The 27,732-nt window shown below is 35.6% G+C and overlaps 1 protein-coding gene across 3 annotated transcripts; it reads right to left on the reverse strand.

The window, feature by feature from the left end:
• Positions 1 to 1,419: 1,419 nt before the first annotated feature.
• LOC140752241 (uncharacterized) lies at positions 1,420 to 27,601 on the reverse strand. Of its 3 annotated transcripts, none has more exons than XM_073086459.1 (23): positions 21,558 to 27,601; positions 21,264 to 21,474; positions 20,701 to 21,030; positions 20,442 to 20,578; positions 20,086 to 20,223; positions 19,805 to 19,901; positions 19,581 to 19,676; positions 18,949 to 19,086; positions 18,373 to 18,513; positions 17,806 to 17,925; positions 17,615 to 17,641; positions 16,219 to 16,607; positions 15,582 to 15,940; positions 14,950 to 15,139; positions 14,260 to 14,430; positions 13,305 to 13,476; positions 12,844 to 12,965; positions 10,726 to 10,940; positions 8,724 to 10,315; positions 7,862 to 8,394; positions 5,757 to 7,313; positions 5,018 to 5,148; positions 1,420 to 4,265 (listed from the first exon to the last, which is right to left on the reverse strand). In XM_073086459.1, exons 1-23 carry the CDS (start codon positions 27,413 to 27,415, stop codon positions 4,204 to 4,206), a joined length of 12,786 nt encoding a protein of 4,261 aa, XP_072942560.1. In that variant the 5' UTR covers positions 27,416 to 27,601; the 3' UTR covers positions 1,420 to 4,203. The 3 variants fall into 3 exon arrangements, with proteins under 3 accessions (XP_072942560.1, XP_072942561.1, XP_072942563.1); XM_073086460.1 differs by having other exon boundaries at positions 5,030 to 5,148; positions 21,558 to 27,600; XM_073086462.1 differs by lacking the exon at positions 17,615 to 17,641.
• Between the last annotated feature and the right edge of the window lie 131 nt (positions 27,602 to 27,732).

Below are 27,732 nucleotides of genomic sequence, written 5' to 3' on the forward strand. Positions count from 1 at the left end.
AGTATGAGAATCCGCTTTAATATAACTGTGCCCTGGAAATTGAAAAAGTTAACCTAACTAACAAGGTTATCATTGTCTTTGCACTTAAACCGTTTATTACCCGCTGTACTACAATTCGACTACTAATAGTAAAACGGGTAATTTAATAGCATTTATTATTAATTCAGTTCAGTTTTCCTTATACCACCAGTGCTATATAAGTTCAAACTAGCAAGTGGCTACTGCAGGTGCACAGTTATATGAAATATATACCCATTGAATTTATAAATCGGATTTTCGTTATTTTTCTTTTAAGTTTTACCTAGTAGATATAGCAGACGAATGCATTGTTTAAGTGTAGATCTAAGTGTGTTTTATGTGGTCATAGTGACTATTTAAATTGCTTTTTATATCGTAAGATTATTTTTATATTACATATATGCATTCATCCAAAGAATTGGGAGGTGTTGCTATTATTATATTTTAAAGAGAAATTAAAAATATTTGTCATGTGTTATGTAAGTTGTAGGTACTTCTTATTAATCTAGTTTATGCGAATTATTTTGACTATGTTTTGGAAGCTAAGTTAAAACTTTAAAACCGCTACAGTACGACACAAACAAATGTATGTACAACATTACTTATAATGGAGAAAACATTATTATTAAGACCACTAATTTAAAATCAAATTACTAACAAAATAAAAAACAGCAATAAAAAGATGCCAGGCTCCTAATTTAAATTAGGCTAAAACTAACTTTTTTTTACATTGATTCTTGTCGTATAGAGAGTACATTTATGATGTTCTTTTTATTGATTTTGTACGTGATAATTGGTTGGACACATTAATAAATGAAAGAGATATTTAGCATGTAAATAAAAATGAATATTTACTACGGGCGGTCAATGAAAGTTGAAATAAGGAGTAGATAATAACTGGCGTTTATTGTAACATTTGAAAAGATCTTGTTAGATGTAAGTTAAGCTTAAGTTTGAAAGTGATAAAATGACTGGTCAGTCTTCTTTACGTCTGGGGGCCTACCACCATCTATTAAACGATCATAGTTTAGGAAAGTTTTATTTCCTCCTTAAAACATTAAATATTCCGTCATACACAGCTGAACAAATTTAAACCCTTATTAATTTTTCGCTTATCCATTGTATAAAACCAACAGAAATTGTCATATTTTGCTTAAAAAGTTAAATTTCTTGCAAAAAAGTAAAAGTATGATTAAAATAATATTGTTTTAAGAGATGGCAGTAACCCCCCTGGTTTATGTTATGAAATTGTTTTTGAAATTATATCTATGTAGCAGCTTTAACGTTTAGAGTAAGAAACATAAATTATTTTAATATAATTATTTTGTTATAAATGTAAGAGAATATAATAGTTGAAGTATTCGTTTGTTTTTTTTTTTGTTTTAGGGTCCAATAAAATACTTTTTTAATATATTCTTATATTTTAATCATTCAATGAGTTGTACAAATCTGAATCATAAACATATCCCACTCTCTGTGGTTTACGAAAAATACTCTTAAACTCGAATAAAACTGAATTTTGCAACGTTTGGCTAAGTACAAATCGTTTACGCGCTACTTAACCAAAAACCACTCATCTGTACTTAGTCTAACGTATCGTTCACCATACAACAATCCCTTTTTAACAAATAATAATTAAATGAGATACCAGTAATAATCACTAGTCATAACAAAAATGCAGAACAATTTTTAATCACTACAATTTATGTTCTGCTTTTAAAAATAATTGTATACTATACCTAATTAAAATTACGTAATTCTTTCATTCAAAGTTACGCTATTCTAATAGCAACCTTACTTACATTTCAATACTTCACTTCGCTAAGAATTTCAATTCGAATAGAAGCGGTTATATAATACAACTATACAGGGTGATTTTTTCAAACGGGCCTTCAGGGCCAAATCCGAAACCATGAGGATTAGCGAAAAATGCTGAAAGGAGTTACGAGGCCGATTTTGATAAAAACTAAAACTGCATCATTAGTTTTTTAAAATACCTTTTTCCCTAGCCGGGAATCGAACGAGTTCATTTAAAAAAAATACACCCTCTATATTATTCCACCATCTCATAGTGTTGCTTATAAGGATCAAATTCTGGGAAGTAATGATAAATGACAAAGTAAAGGAAAAGCCTCATTTTTAAGAAAATTCAATTTTTTTCATAATAATTTGGCAATTAAGTTTCCGCCATTCATTAATTTAAACATTTCGCGTATTAACAATTTTTTGGCCTAATATTTCAAATCATTCGAAAGCGGACGTTTTGTTCTCCAAGAATTTATATTTTTATGTTTGACTTAGTTAAGGTTATTTTCAGGACCATTAAAATAGATTTTCATCTTGTACCATTGTAACATTATAATAGAAATTCGTAATACAGATGTAAAGTTGACTAGAATTATTTTTTTGCGAGAATGATTTTTTTGAGTCAAATCCGAGTGATTACTTAACAAAGAGATATTGAAAATCATATTCAACGTTGAAACGAAGTTTTAAACAACAAAAAATAAATAAGAATTTACTAATTAATCACTTATCTATTTTTATTAAAAAGTAAATCCTAAAAACGGCGGAAACTTAGTTGCCAACCTATTACTTTCTCATACTAAGCCGTTTGTCATGGCCATAATATCGAAGAATTAGTTGATTAACAAACAAATTCTTCAATGTTATCACTTATATATAGTCCTAAAGAATTATACATAAGTCATATGTTATGTATAATCCTTAAGGATTAATATGCCAAGGTATGATAAAATATGTATTTTCTTTAAAAAAATCCTTTTCCTTTAATTTGTCACATAACATTACTTTCCAGAATTTGATCCTTATAAGCAACACTATGAGATGGTGGAATAATATAGAGGGTGTATTTTTTTTCAAAATGAACTCGTTGGATTCCCGGCTAGGGAAAAAGATATTTTAAAAAACTAATGATGCAGTTTTAGTTTAGTAAAATCGGCCTCGTTACTCCTTTCAGCATTTTTCGCTAATCCTCATAGTTCCGGATTTGGCCCTGAAGGCCCGTTTGAAAAATTCACCCTGTATAGTGACAGTTTAAAAATAAAATCACAATTAGAAATAGTACTTATTTTAGCATTCATTAATCATGCATAATCAAGTTATCATTACACTTATGAACAACATATATCACAATTGAAAAAGATATTCGTATTCTCAAACTGAAAAATCGAGGCTCGGCACACACTCGGCTATAATAAAGTATATGTTATAAATTAGTCTTGGCAAACCAGCTTTTTGGTGGTCCGTTGTCACTCTCGATAAATAAATGACACGTGAACGTCGTGTCGTACATATCTACGTCGTGAATCATAAAAAAATAATGATACGACGCCGTGTCGTGGACGACACCGTAACGTGACACAATGCGACGTTGTATGTACTATGCGTGTATTTTCTAGTCCGAAGAATAAAATTGTTAACTTTTTAACATTAATTTTGATTTATATAATAATCATTCCAAAGAAATACGCTCCTATCATGCCCAAATTTTAAGGTAAACGCTTAAAGGACGTACAAATGTTGGTAGAAGGTATTTATGTTATCAAGTATCACAAGACATTTCGATACCTTAATTAATTTTGAACGAAATCAAAATAAATAAAATAAAACATTTTGACAAAAAGTGGAGTTGGCTGATTTGCTAATTAAGGTATCGATTTCTATGAATACACACACTCCTATTTTTAATTAGCATCTTCCTTTCAATCTTATAACGTTACATTACAAGGTACTTTGGCATATCAATATATATTATAACAGTGTGTGTACCGGTACGTAAGTTGTATAAATATATGCACGTCTATTAAAACAAATATTAATCAAATGCACAGTACAAACATTTTCACTTACTCGTTAAAACACACAATTTTACATGTTCTGCAATGTAAAAAAATACAAATAACAGTTGTTTTGAAACTTTGGAAGAACAATTCGGTCTATTCGGTGACTATGAGGAATACAATTACTGAATAGTTATTTATTACAATGTTATAAACAGATATTCGATTATTTTTTGATGTGTCTAAATAAATTATAGAAAAAAAATCTTGTAATATATTGAATAGTCTGACTGACTGAGAAAGTAATATATATGTTAGTAATATAATTTACATATATCTAATATTACATAATTAATAGTAATACACAAGCTTTATCTAACGTCTATTCTAGTTCGATGATGTCGTCTATATCGTCGAGATTAAAGTCCTTTAGTGTCATCGGTTCTGCAATAAAAAAAAAAAATTATTTTAATAACATCATTCATTTTACAAAAAGCATGCAGGGGGAGTGCGCCTCGGGCCTCTGGCCCTAGGGTTGCAAAGGTCTACCAATTCCCTTGTACCCATTTGGAAAAGCTTGTAAAACTATATCAACTTAGATTGCGGGCTTCGTTCAACTTTCCGCCCGGGCCTCCGACGAGCTTAGTCCACCACTGCTGCACGCTAAGAATATTCCTGTGTAGTGAGCGCCATGAACCGCATGAACGTATACGAATACAGAAGCACCCGGACACAAAACAAAAATCTAAATTCATCTTCAAATAGTATATCAGATAAATCCGATATCTGTCTGACCAGGATAGAACCTAAGCGCAATGCATGTCAGACTTGTATGGTGACCGCTCCGCCACGAAAGTAATCAAAATATAACGAACATGATTAGTTTATGTTCAGATTTTCAACGTGGTTGCAACTATTTTTTCAGCTGATTAAATGGTCACAGAGCTTGTTATTATTCGATGACAAAGTACTATACTAATTCTGTAAATCTAGATAGATCTAGATTTGTTTTTCAACGTCTGTAAATCTAGATAGATCTATATTTACAGACGTTGAAAAACATTCTTATGAATAATATTTATTGGTTTACTCTTTTCTCGTGCTGTTTTTAAATGGAAAAAAACCTTAATAGGCATATATGATGCGAGGTGCATTCCTAGGCTCCTTTCAGAAGATATCTGTAATAAAATACCTACTTAGACACTTACTCTTTGTCTTCTTCGCAGTCTTGTCTTCTGGCCACGGTAAAACCCGCTTTTTAACGTCAATCGGTTTTGATACACCCTGCTTCGGCACCGACGCGGGCATTTTAATGTTTTCCGAACGCCTAAAAATATAGAGTAAAATTAGTATACAAAGTCTTAAAGGTGGTAGAACCCTTTGTGGTTCGACTCCGGCGGCACCACCGCCACACCTATTTCTACCTAATAACAGCAGTGCTAGGCGCTGCTGTGTTCCGGTTTGAAGGGTGTGGTAAGGGAGACAAACTTTTCCGAGGCGTTCCAGCTTAGTCCTCAGGGGTAGCGGCGCATCTGTGGCCAACCTCAGGTAGGAATGTCTAATCCTATCTGGGGTTGATTACAGATGTCCATGGGCGGCAGTAGCCACTTACCATCAGGTGGACTGCATGCTCGTCTGCTACTCCTATATTATAAAAAAAATCAATTACTGCCTGTCCAACCACTAGCCAAATGCGAATTAATAGATCAAATCTATCTTATCCTCCTAATCCTATGAGAACTTGTCAAGTAAGTAATAATTAATTTCTAATCTACCATCATTTATCATTATTTATTTCCTATTGGTAAATATTTGTGTTTAAAATGCAAACTCTAACTACTAACGCAACAAATTTTCTGTCTTAAATTTCTTTAGTCAAATATGAAGCGCTAAAATGACGAGATTCTAACCAAATAAACACCAAGAGATACTTACACATTGCTCGACGAAGTTGTTTTTAAGAAAGGGCCGCCAGACGATTTCGCGCGTAAAATAATATCTTTCGACGATCCGACCACAACTGAACTCGTCGGTTTCGGCTTCTCCGCCAGTTTTGGCCCCTCCGTCGGTTTTGGCCTCTCCGCCAGTTTCGACCTCTCCGTCGGTTTCGGCCACACCGTCAGTTTCGGCCCCTCCGTGAATTTCGGCCTCTCCGCCAGTTTCGGCCTCTCCGTCGATTTCGGTTTCTCTGTCGGGCTTTGCGTAACGCGAGACACGGCTTTCTTAAGTGTTAAGGTTGATGATTGTTGATGCGAACTCATTCCAGACTTATGTTTAGTTTTAATAGATGGCTGTTGTTTGTCAGACATCTCTTTCACATACGGTATCTTAATTGATGTTTTAACTTCTGATTTGCTTTTAGGCACTTCTCTATATGAAAGTTTCTTAGCTTCCGTTTTCAATAATATTAGTTCAGTATTGGCACTCTTGTTTCGGTCAAGTTTGATTTCATCCGTTTTGGATGGTGCCTTTCTTGCCGACTTTTCGTATTCGCCCGCCTGTATGTGTACCACATCTTTTAAAATCGACAGAGGATCGTTTACTGAGGTTGACGTAGGGACTAAGCCAGGAAGCTTAACTTTTTCCATAATAGTTTGTTTGGCCTTCTGTTTTATTGCGTTCAGATCTACTAAAGGCATTACGGATTTATTCAGCGGTTTCGGCTTGACATTGTTCGGAAGCTTTTCCAGTCTAGTCAAAACTTCTAAATCTCCTTTTGGCGTTACCCGAACTATATCTCCCGGCTTGCAAACTTTTTTAGCAGTCGGTTGGGGAGAGTCGCGTTGGTTCACGTTCACGTTCGAACTCGACGCTTGCTGGCTAGGATTTACACTGACTGTGCCATTTATTTTTGGGCCTAATTTGTCTTGTAACGGGGGTACTATAATGAAATTTGATTGCTGAGAATTGATTAACTGAATTTCCGGTGAATCGCTTGCGAAGTTTGTCGTCTGCGTATCTTTGAGTCGCAAAAGTAATGGAATACCTTGGACAGTGCTTAGCAGGGGCATTTGTGTCTGGTTTATCATGCTACTGCTGACAGTTGGGATAATGGCCGGAGCCTGCGATGTGGAACCGACAGCCGATACTTGACTACTCACGGCTTCTTCTTCGTCGCTGTCCAAGCAAATGGTATCATCGTTGACTGAAGATTTCTTCTTACTTTCAACTGGCGTCACATTGCTTGCGGTTACCGCGTTACTTTGATGTGGCATCACCAATTTGCCTTCCGATATCGTCAGATATCCTTGAGGTTGTAACGGAATTAAAGGTGGAGGTGGTAAGTCAGGCGCAATGGGCTCTGGCATGGGTCTTGAATACGCTATCGGTCTCTTTGACGACACGCTGGTTATTATAAAAGGTTGTGAGTTGGGTTTCTTATAAATTCTCGATGTTTCGTTATTACTTCCCAATATAGCGTCGTCATCCGGTAATATACATTCTTCGACCATTTGACTCGTCGTGTGCTTCATGGAGACCGAACCTTTGAACCTGATAAGAATTAATGATAGGAATATAAAATAGGAATAAAACTGTCTAGTCTATGAATAATAGATTGTAAAAAAATATAAACTTTAAAATAACTTTTCCAAAATCTTTAATGTCTATCATACTGAACATATTAGTGTTTCAAATGTTATTAAGTAGAAAACTGGCATGTACACAAGGACAACTCACAAGACAAGACGTATACTTCTATATTAATAAATAAAACATTAATTTCGATGAATGACGGAATTACCAGCACCTAATTACTTTCTTAGACAAACAGCAGTAGCAGTGCCAATATGGTTCTAGTGGTATTAGCATCGTACTTGTGACTGTGACTGCAGACAGGACTACTGTTCTACTTACAATTGGCTACAGATGCACAAGGTGGCTTTGACCACTTGGATACAGTCAGCAGATTACTTACAACTAGCTTAGCTAGCGTTCTTAGCTACTATTCTCCATCAAACACCACAAAGAATTCTACCAATAAATTGGTGGTAGAACTCTTTGTGGTTCGACATTATAACATTATAAAAAAAAAAACTTACATTCCCACGGGCACGACGTTCGACGCCTGCGACGTAGATGCAACTATTTCCACGTCGTTACTCTGTTCCGGCATATCATTTGGTAAAATAGATTCCACTCTATTTCCGGTGATCTCGACATCATAAACTTTCTGGGCTCTTTCTGTTTTTCTCTTATGTAAAACCGGTTCTACTCTATTTCCGGTGATCTCGACTTCATAAACATCTTTTTGAACTTTTTCTGTTTTTCTCTTATGTAAAACAGATTCTACTCTATTTCCGGTGATCTCGACCTCATAAAAATCTTTTTGGGCTTTATCTGTTTTTCTCTTATGTAAAACAGATTCTACTCTACTTCCGGTGATCTCGACTTCATAAAAATCTTTTTGGGCTTTATCTGTTTTTCTTGTAGACGGCTTAAGGTTTCTTTTGCTCGAATCTTCGGTCACTTCCTTTGTGTCAGTTACGGGAGCCGGTGGCAAGACGTCATCTTTTTTCTTAGTTTTTGTTTTGCTCTTTTTATGTAACTTCTTTAATACATCATAACCTAATACCTGGAAACGTAAAAATATGTTGCACTCATCCTTTAAATCAATTCAAATGAATATGTAAAAAAATATTTTTCACTTTTTTTAGAATAAGGACCTATACCAATAATCTTAATAATAATCTTTCAATGTGTTAATTTGACAAATTTTAAGTAAATTCGAATTGAAATTCATCGATTTTTTTAATTTTGTAGACAAAAATTGACAAATATAGATCTTTGGTAGGCGAAACAGTGAACAATTGTTTTTTAATAATGACGTACGGATAAAGAGTCGTCTTTAAAGATTTATATTGGTTTAAGTTTATAGATACAAGCATATAAATAGATACAAACCTTAACAGCAATGTCATATAAGGGTCCGCTGATGATATCCTTCCCAGTGGCTTCGATTTCCTTCAAGGCCTTCTGCGTGCTATACTGAGCTGCCAACAGCGCCGCGTCCTCATCCAGCATGCGATTGGACTGATACGCATATGCGACTATTTTAATAAAATTCGAGTTACTCAGCATCGACGGATGCAACGGAACTAGGTCTTCTGGCTTTTTTGCTTTCTCTGGCTCTTTGTTCACGGGTTTTTGATTTGAATCTGAATCTTCATCGTCACTTAATATTATACTGTTATCGCCGGGATCCTCTTGTCGCTTTACGGTTTTCTTGGCGACTTTCCTTGAAGTAGATTCCGTATTTACAGTATGTGCTGTTTTACTATTGTCTTCCACCGTAGTGTTGTTTGCTGGAGCAATTTTGCCGATAGAAGTGTAACCCCTCTGTCTATCATCAACCCAGTCATCGTCATCATCGTCTAACGTAACGACACAATCGTCGTCGAGTTTCTCTAGATTTTCCGCAGCTGCTAAAGCCGCTTTCCTTCTAGTTTTACCACTCTTTTTAATTTCGGCCGGTTTGTTAACTACGTTTGCTTTGGAGTTCTTTTTAGCAGATTTATTAGATTTTTCTTTTTGATTCTCACTTACCTCTTCTGACCAATCAATTTCTACTACAGCATCATCTCTACAAGTAGTATCATGATCGTCATCATCATCATCATCCACTAGATTAATTTCTGATCCATATTTCAGATTTGGTTTTCTTTCCAGTTCATTTACAGGTGCTTTGATTGCAGGTGACGATTTCTTACTAGATGTTCGGTCTCGTATATCGGAAGATTTTTGAAGTCTAGTTCTTAAAATACTCAATACTTCATTATTAGTCTCCTTTTGCGAGCACTGTTCAGTATTCAAAACTTGAACTTTTCGTGGTCGTCCAATGGGACGTTTCCTAGGCCGTCCCAAGGGCTTTACTATCCTCTCTCTGATCGGAACCAGTAAGTCGTTGGAATCGTCAGAATCATTTTCATTTGGTTCTTTCAGTTCCTCCTGTTTAACTTCTACTTCTTCTTGAGATGGAGTGTCGTTTAAGTCACTGGTAATGTAGTCTGCGTCAGGCCGCTGTGTTGTTTCCGTTTCTGTCGTTGTTGTTTCCACTGTCGGTACGATTTCGTCTTCTTGCATCATGACAGTGGCTATGCTCCGCGTGAGCTCGTCGCTGTCGTTGAGGCCGGCGCCCCCGGCGTCCACTATCCTTCTTACATTCGCCACGAGCTGAGGTATATCCTGCGTCTGTTTCCTCGTATGAAACTGATGCTTGATTAATAGGTCCATTATTTTTTTTACTTTGGCTTTTTCTCTCTCAGCATCCAAGAAGAAATCTTTTTGCTGTTTAATATTAGGTTCTTGTACTGGAAGAGCGGAACTTACGGTTGCTCCCTTTTTCCCTTTCTTTCCCTTCAGTCCAGGCATCGGTTTTATAATCTGTTCTTCGCCTATTTCAGTCTTAATTTCGACAGACCCGGAAGGCGTGGCCATATCTTTTTCTAATAATTTTTGAATGCCCTCACTTGCTTCCGTGAGACGATTCTGTATTTCTGTGAATTGATTTATTTAGTTTCAATCCATAGTTTCTTAAAAGTGAGTAGATAAAATAATACGATGCATTATATAATGTTGGAATTATGCTAATAAGACAATCTTCAATGAAAATTTTACAATACCCAATAGATAGGAGAAGGATAAAGGGAGTTAGTGGATAAAATAATCCTTAAAACCTAAATTACATTGAAAGCAATGAATATTATATTGATAACTTGGTTAAGGTTTAGTATGAGAATGTATGGAACAAAATGTATATTTAAAAAATGAGCCTTTGTCGGCGTTTGGGCTTCCAATTAGCAGGGAGTTTAGCTCCCGCAACGCTTGAAGTCGCACGCGCAATGCCATCCAAAGCCGCGCCACACCCGCCACGAGTCGGTATCGTCGTGTACAGCGCGCGCGGTACCTGAGAGGTGGTGCGGGGTGGAGTGCTCCTGCTGGAACTGCATCCAGGCGGCGTTGCGCTCGTGCTCGGGCAGGTGCTGCTCGCGCGAGCCGCGCAGCAGCGAGTCGTGCTCGCGCACGGCGTGCAGGCGCGCGCGCGCCGCCACGCGCAGCAGCGCCACGTCCGCCACGCCCGCCGCCAGGCCCGCCTCCACCGATAGCCCCTCCTCGTCGAATCTACACACGACACACAACAACGTTTACGTAACGTAAAATTTAGAACGACTTGATAACTAAAAAGTAGACACAACCGGAAAGCATCACTCGTCGAATCTACACACGAAACACAACAACGTTTACGTAACGTAAAATTTAGAACGACTTGAAAACTATGAATGAATGAATGAATGAATTTATTTATTTGTAATTTGTAATTATTTAGTAGTTCATACATAGTAATTGAGTTCGGCATACTCTACCGGTTGATCCGGTGTACAAATCTTTGTTTTATTCTTACAAAGTGGACACAAACGAAAAGCATCACTATATGCTATATATGGCGACCAGTTTCAATAAAGTAGGTGCACCTATTCATACGGTAATTTAAGGCAAATTGAAGTTGGTAAAATCCTTTGAGGTTGGACTGGAGACACCACACCTACTTCTACCCATCAACAGCACTGTTCGGTTCAATCATGTTGTTTACGTTCAAAATCAGTTCGGAATACAGTCAAACCTTCATAAGTGAGAACTGGGTTGGATAAGCGAAAAAACTCTATAAATGAGAATATTTACCAGGTCCCGTCATTTTTCTCTCCTATTACCTCTATAAGTGAAAAATATAAAACCTGTATAAGTGACAGTCATTTTCCACGCGTGAAAAATGACTGTCACTTAAACATTCCCCTTTTAGTGAGATTGATACTTGCCTATACCTCTATAAGCGACAGTTAAAGGTGTTGTTAACTTTTACCATAAATGGCTCATTCTTAAATTTAATTGTTTTCAAATGACCAAATGTGCGTCTGCTATTGTTTTGTTATTATAGTTCGAGGAATTCATTCTATTCAAAAAGCCAAATGTGCGCAGGTACCGACGTATTCATCAAGCTTACTACAGTCAGTTCATAAACAGCAGATTTTAAGAAAGTTTCTGTAGGTACTTCGTTGTAATATCTAAACGAAAACTCAGCGTATTGTATTAAAGTGATAAACTAAAAATTGTGAATGCTTTTGTGTCTGGGAAATTACGAAATCAAATATGTACAGACTAAGTTTGGTTTAGTTAAGAATCGGCCTACTACAATTGTCGTATTTGCTGTATTTTTATTGACCTCCACAAATGAGACATACCACTTCTGTAACTCTGTAAGCTAGAAACTCGCGTTAATGAGAAACCTCTACAAGAGAAAAAGTGATTGCGGTCCCTCGAGCTCTCACTTATCCAGGTTTGACTGTAAATCGTCAAAGCGAATACACGTATTTTTCTTAGAAGTCCCTAAAAGCAACAGCGACCTTAATACGCAGAACAAGCACTATACAACGTTACTGCGTTTCGGTTCAAACAAATGAGATGAATGCGTCTATGGCCGACCGCAGTTAAGACTTTCATTTTATTTAGATTGAATTACAGATTTCAATGGGCGGTAGCAACCACTTACGATCGACTGCATATATTTGTTATTAATTATTATATACGGATGCCAAAAATAATAACTTATTACATTCTTCATTACATTAGGACACACATATATCCGTACCAAGCGTGAATAAGTTGACAAGTGGAAAATGCACAATTTTATTGCATCTATGTGCAGTATTTGATGAGAATTATTTAAATGTTTACAAGTGGCATGTGTATGGTAAAAATACCCGTTAACTTACCTATTTACTCACCATATAGGTAATACAAACAATCTTAATGTTTATTATAATTAAAAAATATAAAAATGTGTATATATACATATTTGTATAAGTAGGTCGTATCAATATATTCACGCCTGGTATCCATATTATACGTAACATCGAATATCGTTTAAAAAATATGTATATATACATATTTGTATAAGTAGGTCGTATCAATATATTCACGGCTGGTATCCATATTATATGTAACATCGAATATTTAAACCATCGTTGACCTGTACAGCTCGGTGAGCTCGGCCATGTTGTAGTGGCGGTCGATCTGCTGCTCGTCGACGACGCGGCACGCCACCGCCTGCTTCGTCACCGCCCGCTCGTATATTTTCTGTTCCATCGTGCCCTGCAACGTTAACATAAATATTTTATTAGTTAATACAATATTTTTTCTTAGGCATAATACACGGATACGGGCACACTATTGACAGAAATTAACAAATTTTTGAAGAATAACAGATTTTTTTTTAATAATATTTTTTCATCTTACTTCAAAATTTTATTCTAATAAATTCTATGCCATATGTTAATTATTTCAAAATGATCTCTTTCGATATACGGCTATGAAAATAGATATCAAATACTAGTTTTATAGAAATCGACAGCGTAATTCCTTTAAGTGTTTTCGCTATTTTTTATACAGATTTATGGGCACCTAGTCGAAAAAATCATCTTTTATACTTACCATGGCGACAAGTCGGTATATATAGCAGTCCTTCTTCTGTCCGAAGCGGTAGACGCGGAAGATGCTCTGTATGTCGTGCGCGGGGTTCCACGACGTGTCGAGGATGATCACGCGATTGGCCGCCGTCATGTTCAGCCCGAGGCACCCCGCACGCGTCGATATTAGGAATAATCTGCGGGGCGACGCGAGTGTTGGTTATTAATATAGGAAAATGGGAAAATTCAAAATATTGTGTAAGACGGGACAAGAGTAAAAATAATAAGAGACAAAAAGAGAGAAGGATAGATATGTATAGAGCGTAAGAAATATAGGATGAGAGAGAAAGAGAGAGATGATGATGATGATGATTACGAATAAGTAATTCATTTTGTAATAAGAGACAAAAAGAGAGAAGGATAGATATGTATAGAGCGTAAGAAATATAGGATGAGTGAGAGAAAGAGAGAGATAACGATGATGATGATTACGAATAAGTAATTCATTTTGTAGGAAGTAGTAACTGACGACTATAAATTGCAGATAAAAATTACTACAAAATTAGCCCTCTTACAAGCTCTGATACGTTTCAAACAGTTGATGGGTGATGAATGGGAATGCATAATCATTTTGAAGTTACTGTTATTTCTTTGTATATATTAAATGGCGTACGGTGATATTTTAGTGTATTTAAATGTAAGTAGATCTCTCTCGAGCGCATACGTCACTACGGTCATAGTGTAGTGGAGAAAAACCCGATTCGTATCGACTCTACATCCTCGTTTCTCATGCTTTTTTCGCGTTCTCGCGAGAATGTGAAGCGGGCTTTAGATGAGTGCCAGAGTCAGTCGCAGTTCGACCGCCAGTGCGGATTGACGTCTATTTAGCTCGTGAATACTACGGCGATATACGGCGGCGGTAAAATCAGTGGCGGAGTTACTACGGCAGGAGAAGTGTGATAAAAAGAATCTCTTATTACTTGGTATTAACGTTGTGTTCCGCGTTGAACTCGCGACACCACTTCTGGCGCACCTCGGCCGGCACGGAGCCGTCCAGCCGGTAGTACTCCTGCCCGAGGCTCCACTTGTTGATGCGCTTCAGGAAGTACTCCAGCGCGTCCAGCGTGTACAGCGACGTCGAGAATATTAAACTGGAAAAAGAAAATGGTTCTAGTATATTCATACTATAATGCATGTCAAATATGATAATATGCATTTTATTGCAAATATCTATAGACGTCGGTGAATACTTTCCATCAAGTAGCCCGTCTGTCTTATCGCTAGATAGGCATGTTTTTGCTTAGGTACGAAGCGCTACCTTTTGAACCTATACCTATTAGACGTGATTACATCTCTGGTGTCTACTTTCGGATTAATCATCTATGAAATTGCACTGATTTTGAAATGGAATTAACATAGACTGCATGTACAGTTTATCGTAACACAACATAAAAAAGAAACTTTTGTCGGAAGTTCCTTCAGTCAGTTAAAGTTTTTGTGGGTTGCTACAATATAATTGATTCCTATAGTGGTTATGGTACAAGGTCGCCTATTGTATTTTTAAAATTATAATTTTCCTTGTGTATATTTCTTTTATGGGTACAATAAAGCATATATATATTATTATCATAGTGGACGGCACAAAAATTTATTTGATAACCTCAACTTACATTTTATCCCCAAGCGCGATACACTCCTCCAGCAGCTGGAAGACCACGAGGAACTTGTTGGAGCTCTCGAGCGACTCCAGCATGTCCCCGCCGGCGAGGTACTGCAGCCACCACACCTCGGTCTGGCTCGGCTTCACGTCCTCCGACGCCGCGAGGTCCTCTTGCGCGAGGTCGTCTTCTAACTTTTCCACTGGAAAAAAGTTAATAATAAGTTATTGAGACTGTAGTTATGTAATGGATTAAACACTAGAATGAGAAAAATACTTAAATAGGCTTTTATTTACTTTAAACATGTAATGAATCAGTTGCTTAGCCAACACTGTTTGTATTGTAAAATATTGGTAATTTGTTATACAAACGTAAATAAAAATAAGTGTTTTCTGCACTAAAAATATATAAAAATAGCGTGATGTGCCCACTTTCTTACTGTAAAGCATTTTAATAAAAAAATAACACAGGTATCATAATCACTAACATGCTTGTACAAATGCTGATGTGTCCGTAAACATTCCCGAAATTAGCATGCAACCACACGCAACAATCATAATTGACAAATTTTGGACACATACTCCTAACTTGCAGCATGTATAACAGCTGAATGATATGTATAACCACGATCATTAAGTGCTTACCTTTAATTTTATTGCGTTCGTCGCGGTCCTTCATTAGGAAGTTGTGCAACACTTGCGGGTGTGTCCAGATCTTCTGCAGCACGTGGAAGTCCTTCAGCACGCTCTGCTTCTGCTTCTGTTGCTGCGGCAACGCGTACGTCATGATGTAGTGCTTGTATAGTTCCCACTGGCACGCTGTAGGCGGTATGAACACTGTGTACTCATGTTTTTTTGGCAGGTACGGGTATAGGACGGAGGCTTCCTGCCGCTGGAGGCAGCCCTCTAGCACTTTATGCAAGATATGCGTTCGCGCTTTCATTAACTTGATGTCCTCTTCCAGAGAATCTCTGTGTTGGCCGTTCATTATGGGGTTTTCGAATCTGCGAACATCAAAGAATGATCTGTCGTATCCGTATTTCTTAATGACAATGCTAATTTGGTGAGAAAATAACTGGAAGCAGTATAAACAATATTATATTTTTATTTCGGTGCAAATTAGGTAGTAAGAAGGGCAGTTTAAAGTTCTTTTTAATGTAATTAAGGATAGTAACTTATGAAGAAAATTAATAACATATTAAATCGACTCAGCCTTTCTAGATATGCAAAAAAATAGTATTAATAAATGAACTCCTAAATACATATTTATAGTTGAGCTCACCGATTCGAGTACTCCGAATACGTCCCAAGCAGGCTAGGTTTAACAAAATTCACCATACAGTAGTATTCCCTCAGATTATTTTGCATCGGCGTGCCAGTCAATACTATCCTGCGCCGCGTGGCCACTCGGCTCATGGCGACCGCGAGCACCGACGAGTCATTCTTCAAAAGATGCCCTTCGTCACATATCACTACATCAGGCCCGGGGTCCAGCAGAGCATGCCGGATCTTGTTCACGATTGTGGGTCGTATGTCGTCGAGGACAGGGTCTAGGGTGGTGAGGCTCCGGAATAGTTCGTAGCCGATTATGAAGATCCCGCCGCCGTTGTACCAATCCTCTAATTGGTACGCACGCTCGTAGGTCTTCTTTAGTTTTGAAAGTTCGAATACCTATGAATGAAAATGGTAAGTATTAAAAATATGTTTGTATATGTAACAGCGAATGAACGCCGGTGATTGTGGACCAATAATATTATAATACTCTATGACCAATATTATAGTCGTCACAATTTAATAGGCCCATTTTGACACATGCCATCGCTACGGCACTAAGCATGTGATATACAAATCGATAACCAAAGAAACCGATTTTTACGACAAATCGATTACAACCATTACACAATTACGATTACAATACTCAAAATTTTGTTTACAGAATATTTGTTTAATATTTTTCTAAATCATATAAAGATTTAATAAAAAGGAGAAAAGAAAATAAATTATTTCGTAACTTAAAGATTTAATCATTTTTAGAAGATTAAATAAGTCGTTTTGTCGTAACCTGTATTTTTTTTTTCATTTTATCATTCACTTAGGAATAAAGTCTCGATTATTCTATTGTTGTTATGATGAAAAAGGGACAAATAAATAATGATTGGTAATTCTAAGTTTTCATTATTTAAAAGTTAATCGATTATGGTTTCTTTCGAATGGTTTGAAGCCGCAAGCTGTATCCGGAAATGGGCGTAAACTTCCAAATTACCCGAGTGATATAACATTGCAACGACGCCCTATGATACTTTTTGATGTAGGATAATTTGGTTTCTGGACACATTTTAACTGAATTAAAATGTGTAATACAATTTATAAATTTTATTAAATGTTCTTGTTTACAAATTATTGCGTTATATTGTATATTTAGAAGTATTTGACTTTCCAATTGCGTGTTATACGTTCACACAAAGTTTGTTCTACACTTTAATGACATTAGAATGGCATATGTCAAAATGGGCCTATTAAATTGTGATGACTATAACAAACTATATTTTCTCAAATAACCATTCCTTATCTTTGTATATTTATTGAAGATCTTTCATAGTCTGTTAACTTACACAGACGCACAAAGAATTTTCTTAAAATGTAATTAGTTGTAGGTAAATAATTTGGACAAATGTTACCTGAAGTTTCCGTCTTAATTTGTGTTGCTTGGAATTTTAATAAAAGTTTAAAATATTAATTACACAAATTGATTCTCTCTTCATAATCATCATCAACATTATAGCAAAAAACAAAATTTTAAGAAGTCAATAATTCCATGCTGTTATTTTGTTAAATGCAGTTTAGTATGTTTACATATTTTTATAAATACCTTTATTTTATTAGTGACAGGTCCAATCCACTTGTGTATCTCATCTACCCAATTGAGCACAGTGGACAGCGGGCAGCACACGAGCACGCGCTGCATGCCCACGCGTGGGTGCGTTAATACCTGCATATCAAAGTTATCATATTTGTAAGTATATTATTATTTAAATAATATGGGACTTGGTGACAAGCAGATCACGAAAAAATATAAAATTTTCGTAATGACGATTTTCATTTTAAGTTAACATTTTCATTCTTTAAATTTGACAAGTTATGATTTCCGTTTCCTCTATTATCCTAAGCCTTAAATCAGCGATCGGCAACCACATCACTTTTTGGTAACACGAGCCACATAGTAGCTACATTCGCATTCGGAATACTCCTTGAAATTTTGCCCGCGAAAAATAAAACTGACGAGAAATTGGGTTCTAACAAGTTGCGCAGTCCGCAATCAAGAGGTTCTAGGATGACTTGCCGGACTACAAGAAGTGGATAATGGGCCGCAGGTTGCCGACTGCTGTCCTAAAGGATTTCCCCTAACGTAAATAAAACAAAGTGTAGTTGATCTGACCGTGTGCAGCAGCGCCAACACCTGCAGCGTCTTGCCGAGCCCCATGCAGTGCGCCAGGATGCAGCCGCCGCCCGGGTGGCCGGCCTCCATCTGCGACAGCGACTCGAAACACGCGTCCCACATGAACTTCACGCCCTCGTACTGGAAAGCCAAGAGCAATAATTATTAAAAGTCAATAAAAAATAATGAATAAATAGCGTGTTTAGCAATTGTTATTATTATGGTAGATTCTAGGTGTCGTAGTTGTCGATGTTCACAAAAATCAAGGATGAGTAAGTAATGCCCAAATTTTAAAATCTTTGATTTTCTTCGAAATTTGCTAGACTGATGTTGATGATGATGATAAAATTAATTTGAAAATAATTCTACCTTTAGAATTCTTAACATGGGCAGCGAAATAAATTCGGACAACAAAACACAGACAAGAAAAGTATAATTTATGAAATAGAAGATCACTCGATCGTAAGTTAGCAGTAGAAAAAAAATACAAAGCCTAGCCGAAAATAAGGACGCCATTTCTTTCGGACTCCTCAATAAAATATAGTTTAGTTATACATATATAATGTTTTGTCGTACCTGATGTGCCTTCATAACCTTAGTGAAGAAAGGGTGAACGGTAACAACCGGACACATCTGCTCAAAGTCATATTCGAGGCACACCTCGTCGTTTATAACTAGAACGCTCACACCCTCCTCACAACCAAGCTGCTCCCTCTGAAATAAAAATATTAAAATGTTGATTCTGATCTAAGTTGGCATATGTATGGCATATTCAGAACTCAAAAATTGGTATTTTATATTTTAATTTTATCCATTAAAAATTGTAAATAAAATATTTAAAAATATATCTACTGAGGCAAAAGTGGTAAGACGTAAGCGAAAATGTGTTGCTAATAGTATTATCGACGGATACGTCATCATATTTATCTATGCATACATTTTAATTACAGAAATAGGAAATGGCAATATACAGAAATAAGAAAAATAACAAGAATTTCACTGTATTTATTAAATTATATATGTTTTGCATTACCATCATAATATTAAGAGTTAAAAAACTGAATGAAAATTATACTTTTTTCCTGTCCTCAAACCTGTTGAAACTTGAAATAGTTACCCAAGAGCAAGATATATAATATGTAATATCTACCGAACAAGCTAATTATTATAAACGACCGCTTTAAAAGCAGATTGGTATATAACCTCACCAGTTTTGTTTGTTGCATGTTCAGTCGGCGTTTTCGCTCAAATTCCTCCATGTTCGCGACCACAGTGCTCCGCGCTAACGACTTTTTATCTATAACCTGTTATAAAATTTACAAATTTAAATAATCATACAAAACATAAATTATTTCGTTCAGGAAAAAAATCACAAAATAATAATAATAATACGGTTTAAAAATAATATAGTTACAAATATGTAAACACTTACTTTTCTTATGTTCTTCCTTCCTTTTCCAAATGCTTGGGAATGCTTCTTCCCTTTGTACGAAGCATCGGCTTCCCCAAATAACTCTCTTTTGAGAACACTGCAACATCGAGATAAATTATTAGATTTATTGCTAATAGCCTGTCTCGGAAGTCGAAATACAAAGATAATGTTAATTAAAATAACACATTACCCTCATTTTATAAGATACTTTGGAGATATCTGCTTCAAAGCTTAAATAAGTTTTTATATATTTTTTGGCCTATACAATAATCTTAGCATACCTCATTTGTTTCTGCCGCTCCAAGAACTTCTTGCTCGAGCGTCGGCTGCGTGCTCTCCCCCGCGTTCGGATCTCCGGCGCATCGCCACGCCTCTCAATAAACTCGCTCACGATTTTAGCACGTTTCGCGTCGTCAACGCTAAAACACGAGAAAAGTTCAAAGACGAATCCTTTATATAGAATATATTACTAGGTGAGTCAATACAATTGAATATGTATTAAGCAATTGAGCAATATTTTATTAGACAGAAAATCAATCCAAATCACTCGTACAGTAAACAGCAAGCTATTCAAAAAGGTAGTTAAAAAACGGTATTTATTTTTGTGATATTTAACATAAACTGTACTACACCATACCTAGGATTATCTTGTTTCTTTTCCAACCGTTTTAACAGTTTTTCTTTTGTAGTAACCCATTGTTTTTCTTCTTCCGATGATGAGTCCTCGTCCAATTTAGCGCGTTCAAGGTGCCCTTGTTGTTTTGATGCACTTTTCTGGTAAATTATGCCATAAAATCTTTTAATAATTTAAAAGATTGAAATGTAAAAATTATTTTTAAATTATTTGAAATAATATACATGTATCTATATAGGTAATAATATAAGTATATACTTACGCATGAGGATTTAGTAGATTTTTTTGGTGTGTCTTTAACATCTGGATCATTTTCGTTGAGCGACACGGGGGCGTGAAGTAGCGCCAACTCTTTGTTCATCATTTTGTCAGCAGTTAACATCAAGGAGTCTATCTCTTTTATGCCTTTATACTTTGACTTTGGCCCAGACCTAGTAGTTATCGTATGACTTTCCTCGTCTTTTTTCTTTTTGCCTGTTTTTTTAGGTTTCTCTATATCCTCAGTGTTACTGGGTTTTTCTGAATCACTTTCGGGGTCGTTCATAAGAGAATTTTTGGCCATTGCGTTTTCAGTTGCATCTTGGTGCGGCGCCTTAAAAATGGTAATCCAATTAACAAAAACATTACATGCAGTTATAGATTGAACAAAATAACTATAAAAATATTTCTCCTTTGCTGTTTATAATTTTTCCACAAGCTGAATCCTGATGTACATCCTGTATGTAATATTTTGTATAAAATAACAAAGTAATATTTAGTTTGCAAATTCCGAAATATAGGTAAGCTATGTACTATGAATAAAATATAAACAACGATGAAACTCACAGGTGGTGCTACTTCATCATCGATATTCGCTCCTTCGTCTTCAGAAGGAGAAAATTCGTTGCAGTGGTCGTCGTTAGCAGGGCTACCGGGCGCAGAACAACTCTCCGTATCTTTCGATTTTAATTGCCCATTCAGCAACACTTTATTTGTTTTACTCTTTAATTTGTTATCCTTCGACAAATTACGATGAAGTGTATTCAAATTTGTTAACCTACAATAAAAAATTAAAATCGATCATATCTTTATATTCAATAAACCATAATAAATATATACAACACTGCAATAGCATAATACCTGTCAACATCAGTGTCATGCTTGTTTTTGCTGGCCATTCCCTGATATTTAAAATACGTTTCCACAAATGACTCTGGTAATTTTTCCAACTGGATGTATGCATGTTCGTATAGTTTAGTATCATTATTGTTCACTTGAAAACACTTCCAACCGTGTCTTTCGGTGTATGGAAGTGGCTCTGGTGACGTCCGCACATCTGGTGGGGGACTTTGATGATGCCCACTATCCATTTCCATATTATCCATATCATCATCGTGCAGCATAGGTAATGTTGGCTCACATTCTAGAAGTTCAACTGGCGCGTCAGGCTGCATAACAAATGCATCTTCGTCTATTGAGTTGCTAATACCTAAAAGGTTATTTCCTTTACTTTTTTTTCGTTTGGTATTTGAAACTTTATTCTCCTTTATTTTTTCTTTACCTTCATTAAGTATACTATTGTTTATATTTTCTGTTGAATCTACATCATTGCACTGAATTTGATTGTCTACTTCTTTATTTGTTTTTGATTTTTCATTTTCAGATACAGCTTTATTATAATTTCCTAGTTGTAAAGACAAAGAATTTTCAAGTTCAGAATCTTTATTTGTTTTTGATTTTTCCTTTTCAGACAATGCTTTTTTATAATTTCCTAGTCGTAAAGCCAAAGAACTTTCAAGTTCAGAATCTGAAGATTCATCCTTTTTTTCTTCTTGTCTTATTTTTTCTTGCATCTTTCTTGTAAGGATAGCAACAGCATTTTCAACTGTATTTTTATCTTTGTTTGTCGAAATATCCTTATTTTTCTGGCGCGTATTTTTAGGTTTAACTTTACGTTTCTTTTTTGTTGAATTTTTTTGAACATCTGTCCCTTCATCAGAGCTACTTTCCATTAGTCTTCCCTTAGCTAGCTCTACAGTTTGTTGTGGGATTAATAGACCCATATCTGTGTCGAAATCATCATCCATATCAGGCTCATGTTGCCTACGCACTCGTAATGCACTTTGACTAAATACTTCATCATTACCCACACTGTAATCAGAAGCTAGCTGCAACAATTTGTTAGTACTAGCAAATGTTTCAAAAGCATCTTCATCATAACTGGTGCTGTTTCGTTGAGTAATAATGTCTTCGTTATCAACTGATCTATCAGTGTTCTCTACTTTAGTTATTAAAGGTGTAAAGTTGACAATGTCATTATAATTTTCCACAGGTTCATTTTTAACAATTGAATCATCTACATTTTCCGCGGTTTCTTCTAAGGGTTCTACTTTAATTTGAGCACTGACAAAGCCCTCATTGGAGTCCATACAAGTCATTGGTGTCTTTGATCGCTTATCATCAACAGAGTCTAAACAAGATCTTAATTCTTGCAATTGTACTTTTGAAACCCAGTTACTATCTTCTATACAGTTATTATGTTGATTGCATTCTTCATAATCAGGTTCATAATGATCGTAATCAGAATAATTAGAGTCATCATTTTCTGGACTTGAGGAGTTGTCATGAAGAGCATTTGGTATTTTTGAAAAAATATCATCAGACAGTGTGTTTACGGATTTTATCGTTAATGCCATTGTTTCCTCTATGTTATCAGAAAAATATTCATTTTCTGAACAAATTTCAGTGTTAGCTGGCTCTGTGGTTTCATTTAAAATATTCACTTTGTTGGGACTGTAAAAATCTTTGTATATGAAATTTTTCACATTTTCAAGTGCAATACTTTTCAATGACTTAATTTTATTCAAGCATGTTAACTTCTTATCAAATTTAAAGTGGTCGTCATTTCCTTGAGATAACTGAATGTGTTGTATCAATTCCACACAAAGTGAAAATAATGTTTTTAAATTTTTATTTTTTTCTTTATTGGAGGTAAGATTGCTTTTGAAAGGTCTTTCTGCCAGTTTATATTCAAGCATATCCTGGTCAACATAAGCTGCACTTGAGGTAGATGACGAGTTACCCGTAAGTAAAGTAGTTTCGTAAATAAATTTATTCACACTATCCAGACATAAAGCCTTTAAAGAATTATGTTGAAGCATATCCTCTTCGACATAAGGTACACTTGAGGTGGATGACGAATCACCCGAAAGTAAAGTAGGTTCGTAAATAAATTTATTCATACTATCCAGGCATAGAGCCTTTAAAGAATTTGCAGATCTTACGCCGTCTGTCTTCTGGCAGTCTTGTGATTGCGTTTTTTCTGTCACCTTACATTGGTCATTTTTTGCAAGTGTTTTTGATATTACACAGAGTGACATTCTAAGCAGTGTTTTTGGTTGATATTTTTGTTCCTGTCGTAACTGCTTTGTATTCTTATCACAAGAATATTCTTGAAATTTAGTTGGTTCATACATACATTTCTGCAACACTTTTGTACATAGTATTTGTAATGACAATGGCTGTAACATATGATTTTTTGTTCTATTTACGATGCTATTGCTTGCTTGAGGATCTGGTTGTGGCATAAAAAGAACTGGAGAATGTGCAGTAGATATATCATTTAACTGTGCAATGAAATAATTGCAAGTACATATCTGTCTCATATTTAGCCACTCAGGTGATACAAATGGAGCACACGCTGATAATATTTGCTGCCTTTTATAATAATTGTCGAAAAAGTCCTTTACCATCTCTGCAGTTACATAAGTATCAGGAGGTTTTTTATTTCGGCTGTCCTGGGCTAAAAAAGACTGTGTAGGTTTCACTTTTTTTACCATTATGGAATCATTAATCCAGACGGTGTGTCTACCTTTTATATTCAACTTTTCTTTATTTGTCTGGGGTTCTTCATTAGATTTTTTTGCAATTTTTATAGAAAGTTCTTTGTTTAGGAACACAGTCTTGAGATTAAACTTGGACTTTTCTTTTTTGTTCTCAGGTACTGGTTCTTCCACTATTTCACAGTCACTGTCACTACTAACCGGTTTTGGAGTTGCTGTAATACATTTAGGTGATTCTTGATATTGTAACATGTCATTAGTCCTAAGAAATCGCTCATATTCATTAGCTAGATCTTCTTCCATTTGTATTAAATTATGCTTAGCCAATTTGAACAATAAAAATGATTTCTGGACACAGTAATCCATCTTAGTTGTATCAGTAACATTCTTAGTATTAATTTTCTTTTGGATAAAGTCTTCAGATTTTTGTATCATTAACTGTCCAAGGTCAGAAGTAGTTTTTACAATGCCTTTTAAAAATTCACATGCTTTTACAGATTGTTCAGCAGTTAAGGGAACTTTTGTTTTCATTTTACTCTCGTAAGGAGCCGTTGTCTGTACTTCAACTGTTTTAGTGGTAACAGCATTTGTCTGAGTACAAATTTCCACAGTTTTTTTAGGTTCGTTTGGATCCAATACTGGTATTTCCAAAGGTGTTATTGCAGTCTGTTGAGGAGTTGTGCCAGACAGTTTCTTTATTTGTAAATTGGTACCTTGGATTTTCTTTACTATAAAATTCTCAAATTCATGTGAAGTACCCCATGCTTGTAGCGTTTGATTTGAACTCTCATTGGTTGTTATGTCTGGTGACTGAAGTGAGCGTTCCAAATCATCATCATTTTGGGTTGTTGTATCAGCTGCAGTTGATGTTACATCAGCTATTGTATTTTGTTCCAGTTTTTTACTTCTCTTATGAGGGTATGCTTCATCTGATTTTCTTCCTTTTTTTCGATATATTTGCTTTTTAGAAATAACTTCTTCCAGGTTTTCAAATTCGTCACTTTCAGACATTGATGATTCTGAATAAGCTTTTCCCTTTTTCCTTTTACCCGGTATGTATTCATCATCTGAATAATATCTTCCCTTTCTTCCTGTTAAATCATCATCAGATAACTCAACATTAGCAAATGGGTCTTCATCTGATCCCTCATCATAATGAAATACTTTTTTTGCTTTTCGTCGTACTGGCCTTTTTGAAGGACTTTCAATTTCAGGCTCATTTGATACTGTAACATTTTCTTCTGTTGAGTTCATCTCCGCAGATTCAGTGACAATGGTATCAATGAATGTGGATGGCTTATCCACATCACATATTTTTGGTGCCTGTTCTGTATCATCTTCGAGTATTTCCTTAAGATCATTAATTATGTGTTTTTCCTTCATTTCTTCTTCGTTACAAACATTTAATGTAAGTGTTTCTTTTAATTCATCTTCTGGTGAAAGTTGTTTTTTTAATGAACTCAAACACATGTCATCTGTTTCATCATCATCATCTTCTTGTTCTATTTTATTTGATGATTCCTCCTGTTTCTCTTCTGGTTTTTGTTCAAGTTTTTCTTGGGTAGATTCTTTTTCTTGCTTTTTTGGCCTTCCTCTTTTCTTTATAACACTTTGATTGGTGTTGCTCTCTTGATCATTATTACCTTGTGTATTATCGCTATTATCTTCAGGTATATTAGTTGGAGTTGATAATATTCTTTCAAGCTCACGCTCAATTTTATCATATTTCTGATCAACCAACTTTTTTTCAGAAGCATTCTTTTTTGTTGTTTTACTATTCACATTTGAAGAACTTTTTTTCGAGGTAGTTTCAATTTTATTTGATTTATTTTGTTTTGGACGTCGTCCAGGTTTTTTTCGTTGAGGCTTTCCAGTATCTGTAACTGAAAAATCAGTGCTAGAGTTCAATGATTCCTCTATTTTATCATTATCTTTAAACACAGCTAAGCTTTTTGTTCGTCGTATCCGTCTAGCAGGTTCATTAGGTAATTTTTCAAGTAAGTTATTAGCATCATCTTGAGTTTGCTGAGATTCAGGTTCCTGTACTGTGATATTTGTATCCAGCTTTGATGCAGAAAGTTCTTCAGTAGAACTATTTATTTTTTTTGGCCTTCCTCGTTTACGTTGATTGGTATTATCTGTCTGTATAGAAGTCTTAGTCTGTTTCTTTACGGGTAATTCAGGGCTTTGTTTCCTCATCAAAATCCTCCTTTTGCTTTTTCTAGTACTAACCAGCTCACTATTATTTAATACATTAGAGTCTATTTTGTCAACCTTTGAATTGTCTTTAGTGCCCATTTTTAATGGGCTACCTTGATTATTATCATCACAAGTTTTCACATTTTCTGAACAATTCAAATTAATAGAAATACTATTTTTTCTTAAAGTACCCTTTATAGGAGTTGAAGTTGGCGTATTATCTGACACATCCGAATTATTGATGGTAGATGAAGAACTAGAGTGTATCAACTCTTCACTATCGTCTACTCTATTAACAAGTGCACTTTTCCTTCGTGTAATCTTTTTAGGAGGTGTGTATTGTAATGTTTCTTTAGAGACATCATGAGGTGTGCTGCTTACTAATAAATCAGAATGTACTACATTGTCTACATTGGGTAAATCACTAAGTAATGTAATTCTCCTTTTTGTACCGCTTTTAGTGGGCGTACATTCTAAAGTATAAATCGGCGCACCCTGAGGCGTGCTGCATACTGACGAGCCAACATGTATTACATCTTCTGAACCTCGTAGCTCGCTTATAAATGTACTTTTCCGTCTCGTAACTTTTTTAGTAGTACGTTGCGGCATATTTACGCAGGTGCCCTCAGTTGTACTCCCTGTTGTTATATCAGAATGTATTTCACTTTCCCGCGGCTTATGCATAGTTGTAGCTAATTGTTGTTGTTGTTGGTTTGTTTTCGTGGTTGACACCGACACAATGTTTGTATTTGGCTGCAGGTCAGGTCCACTGACAATACAATCGTCGTCTTGTATTTCGTCCAAACACGCAGTCAAGTCCAATGTCGGCTGCGGTTGCGGAACAATATCTGACAATGTAATAAATTCATCATCATCGCAAACTGATTCCGATTGAAATTTCTCAAAGGCGTCCTCCGTAACACATAGGTTGTTAGTTAAATCAATTTGGTCCGACATGTTGAAGCAAAACGTTCACTTGTAACCAATTCACGTTTATATTCATCATCAAATAGATGCAGCACTAATTTAACGTAAATAATTACACCCACTATCAATATTGTATGGTTTCTAGAAATGAAAATAATAGCAAAAATGTTGATTTTGAGCTCCACAATCACTGGATCGCTAGCACATTAGTGTTGCAATATAAAAAAATATGTTCATTTATTATTTCTATTTCTGCACAAACCACTACGTATTTCTACCATAAGAGTATATTGCCAGTACGTATTTCTACCACGTTTTTACTTTCTAGAAACATAAGCATCAGGCAA

This window comes from Epargyreus clarus, unplaced genomic scaffold (genome assembly GCF_041222505.1).
Source record: "Epargyreus clarus isolate Ecla_fem2 unplaced genomic scaffold, WU_Ecla_fem_2.2 ptg000024l, whole genome shotgun sequence".
Classification (NCBI taxonomy): Eukaryota; Metazoa; Arthropoda; class Insecta; order Lepidoptera; family Hesperiidae; genus Epargyreus; species Epargyreus clarus.

Bases quoted from the DNA above. Each gene is read 5' to 3' on its own strand.
- LOC140752241 (XM_073086459.1), bottom strand. From the start codon at position 27,415: ATGTCGGACCAAATTGATTTAACTAACAACCTATGTGTTACGGAGGAC. The intron at 20,579-20,700 runs GTAAGTATATAC...ATAATTTACCAG, and splicing joins AATCTACTAAATCCTCATGC to AAAAGTGCATCAAAACAACA. The intron at 5,149-5,756 runs GTAAGTATCTCT...CTATATTTTTAG, and splicing joins ACAACTTCGTCGAGCAATGT to GCGTTCGGAAAACATTAAAA.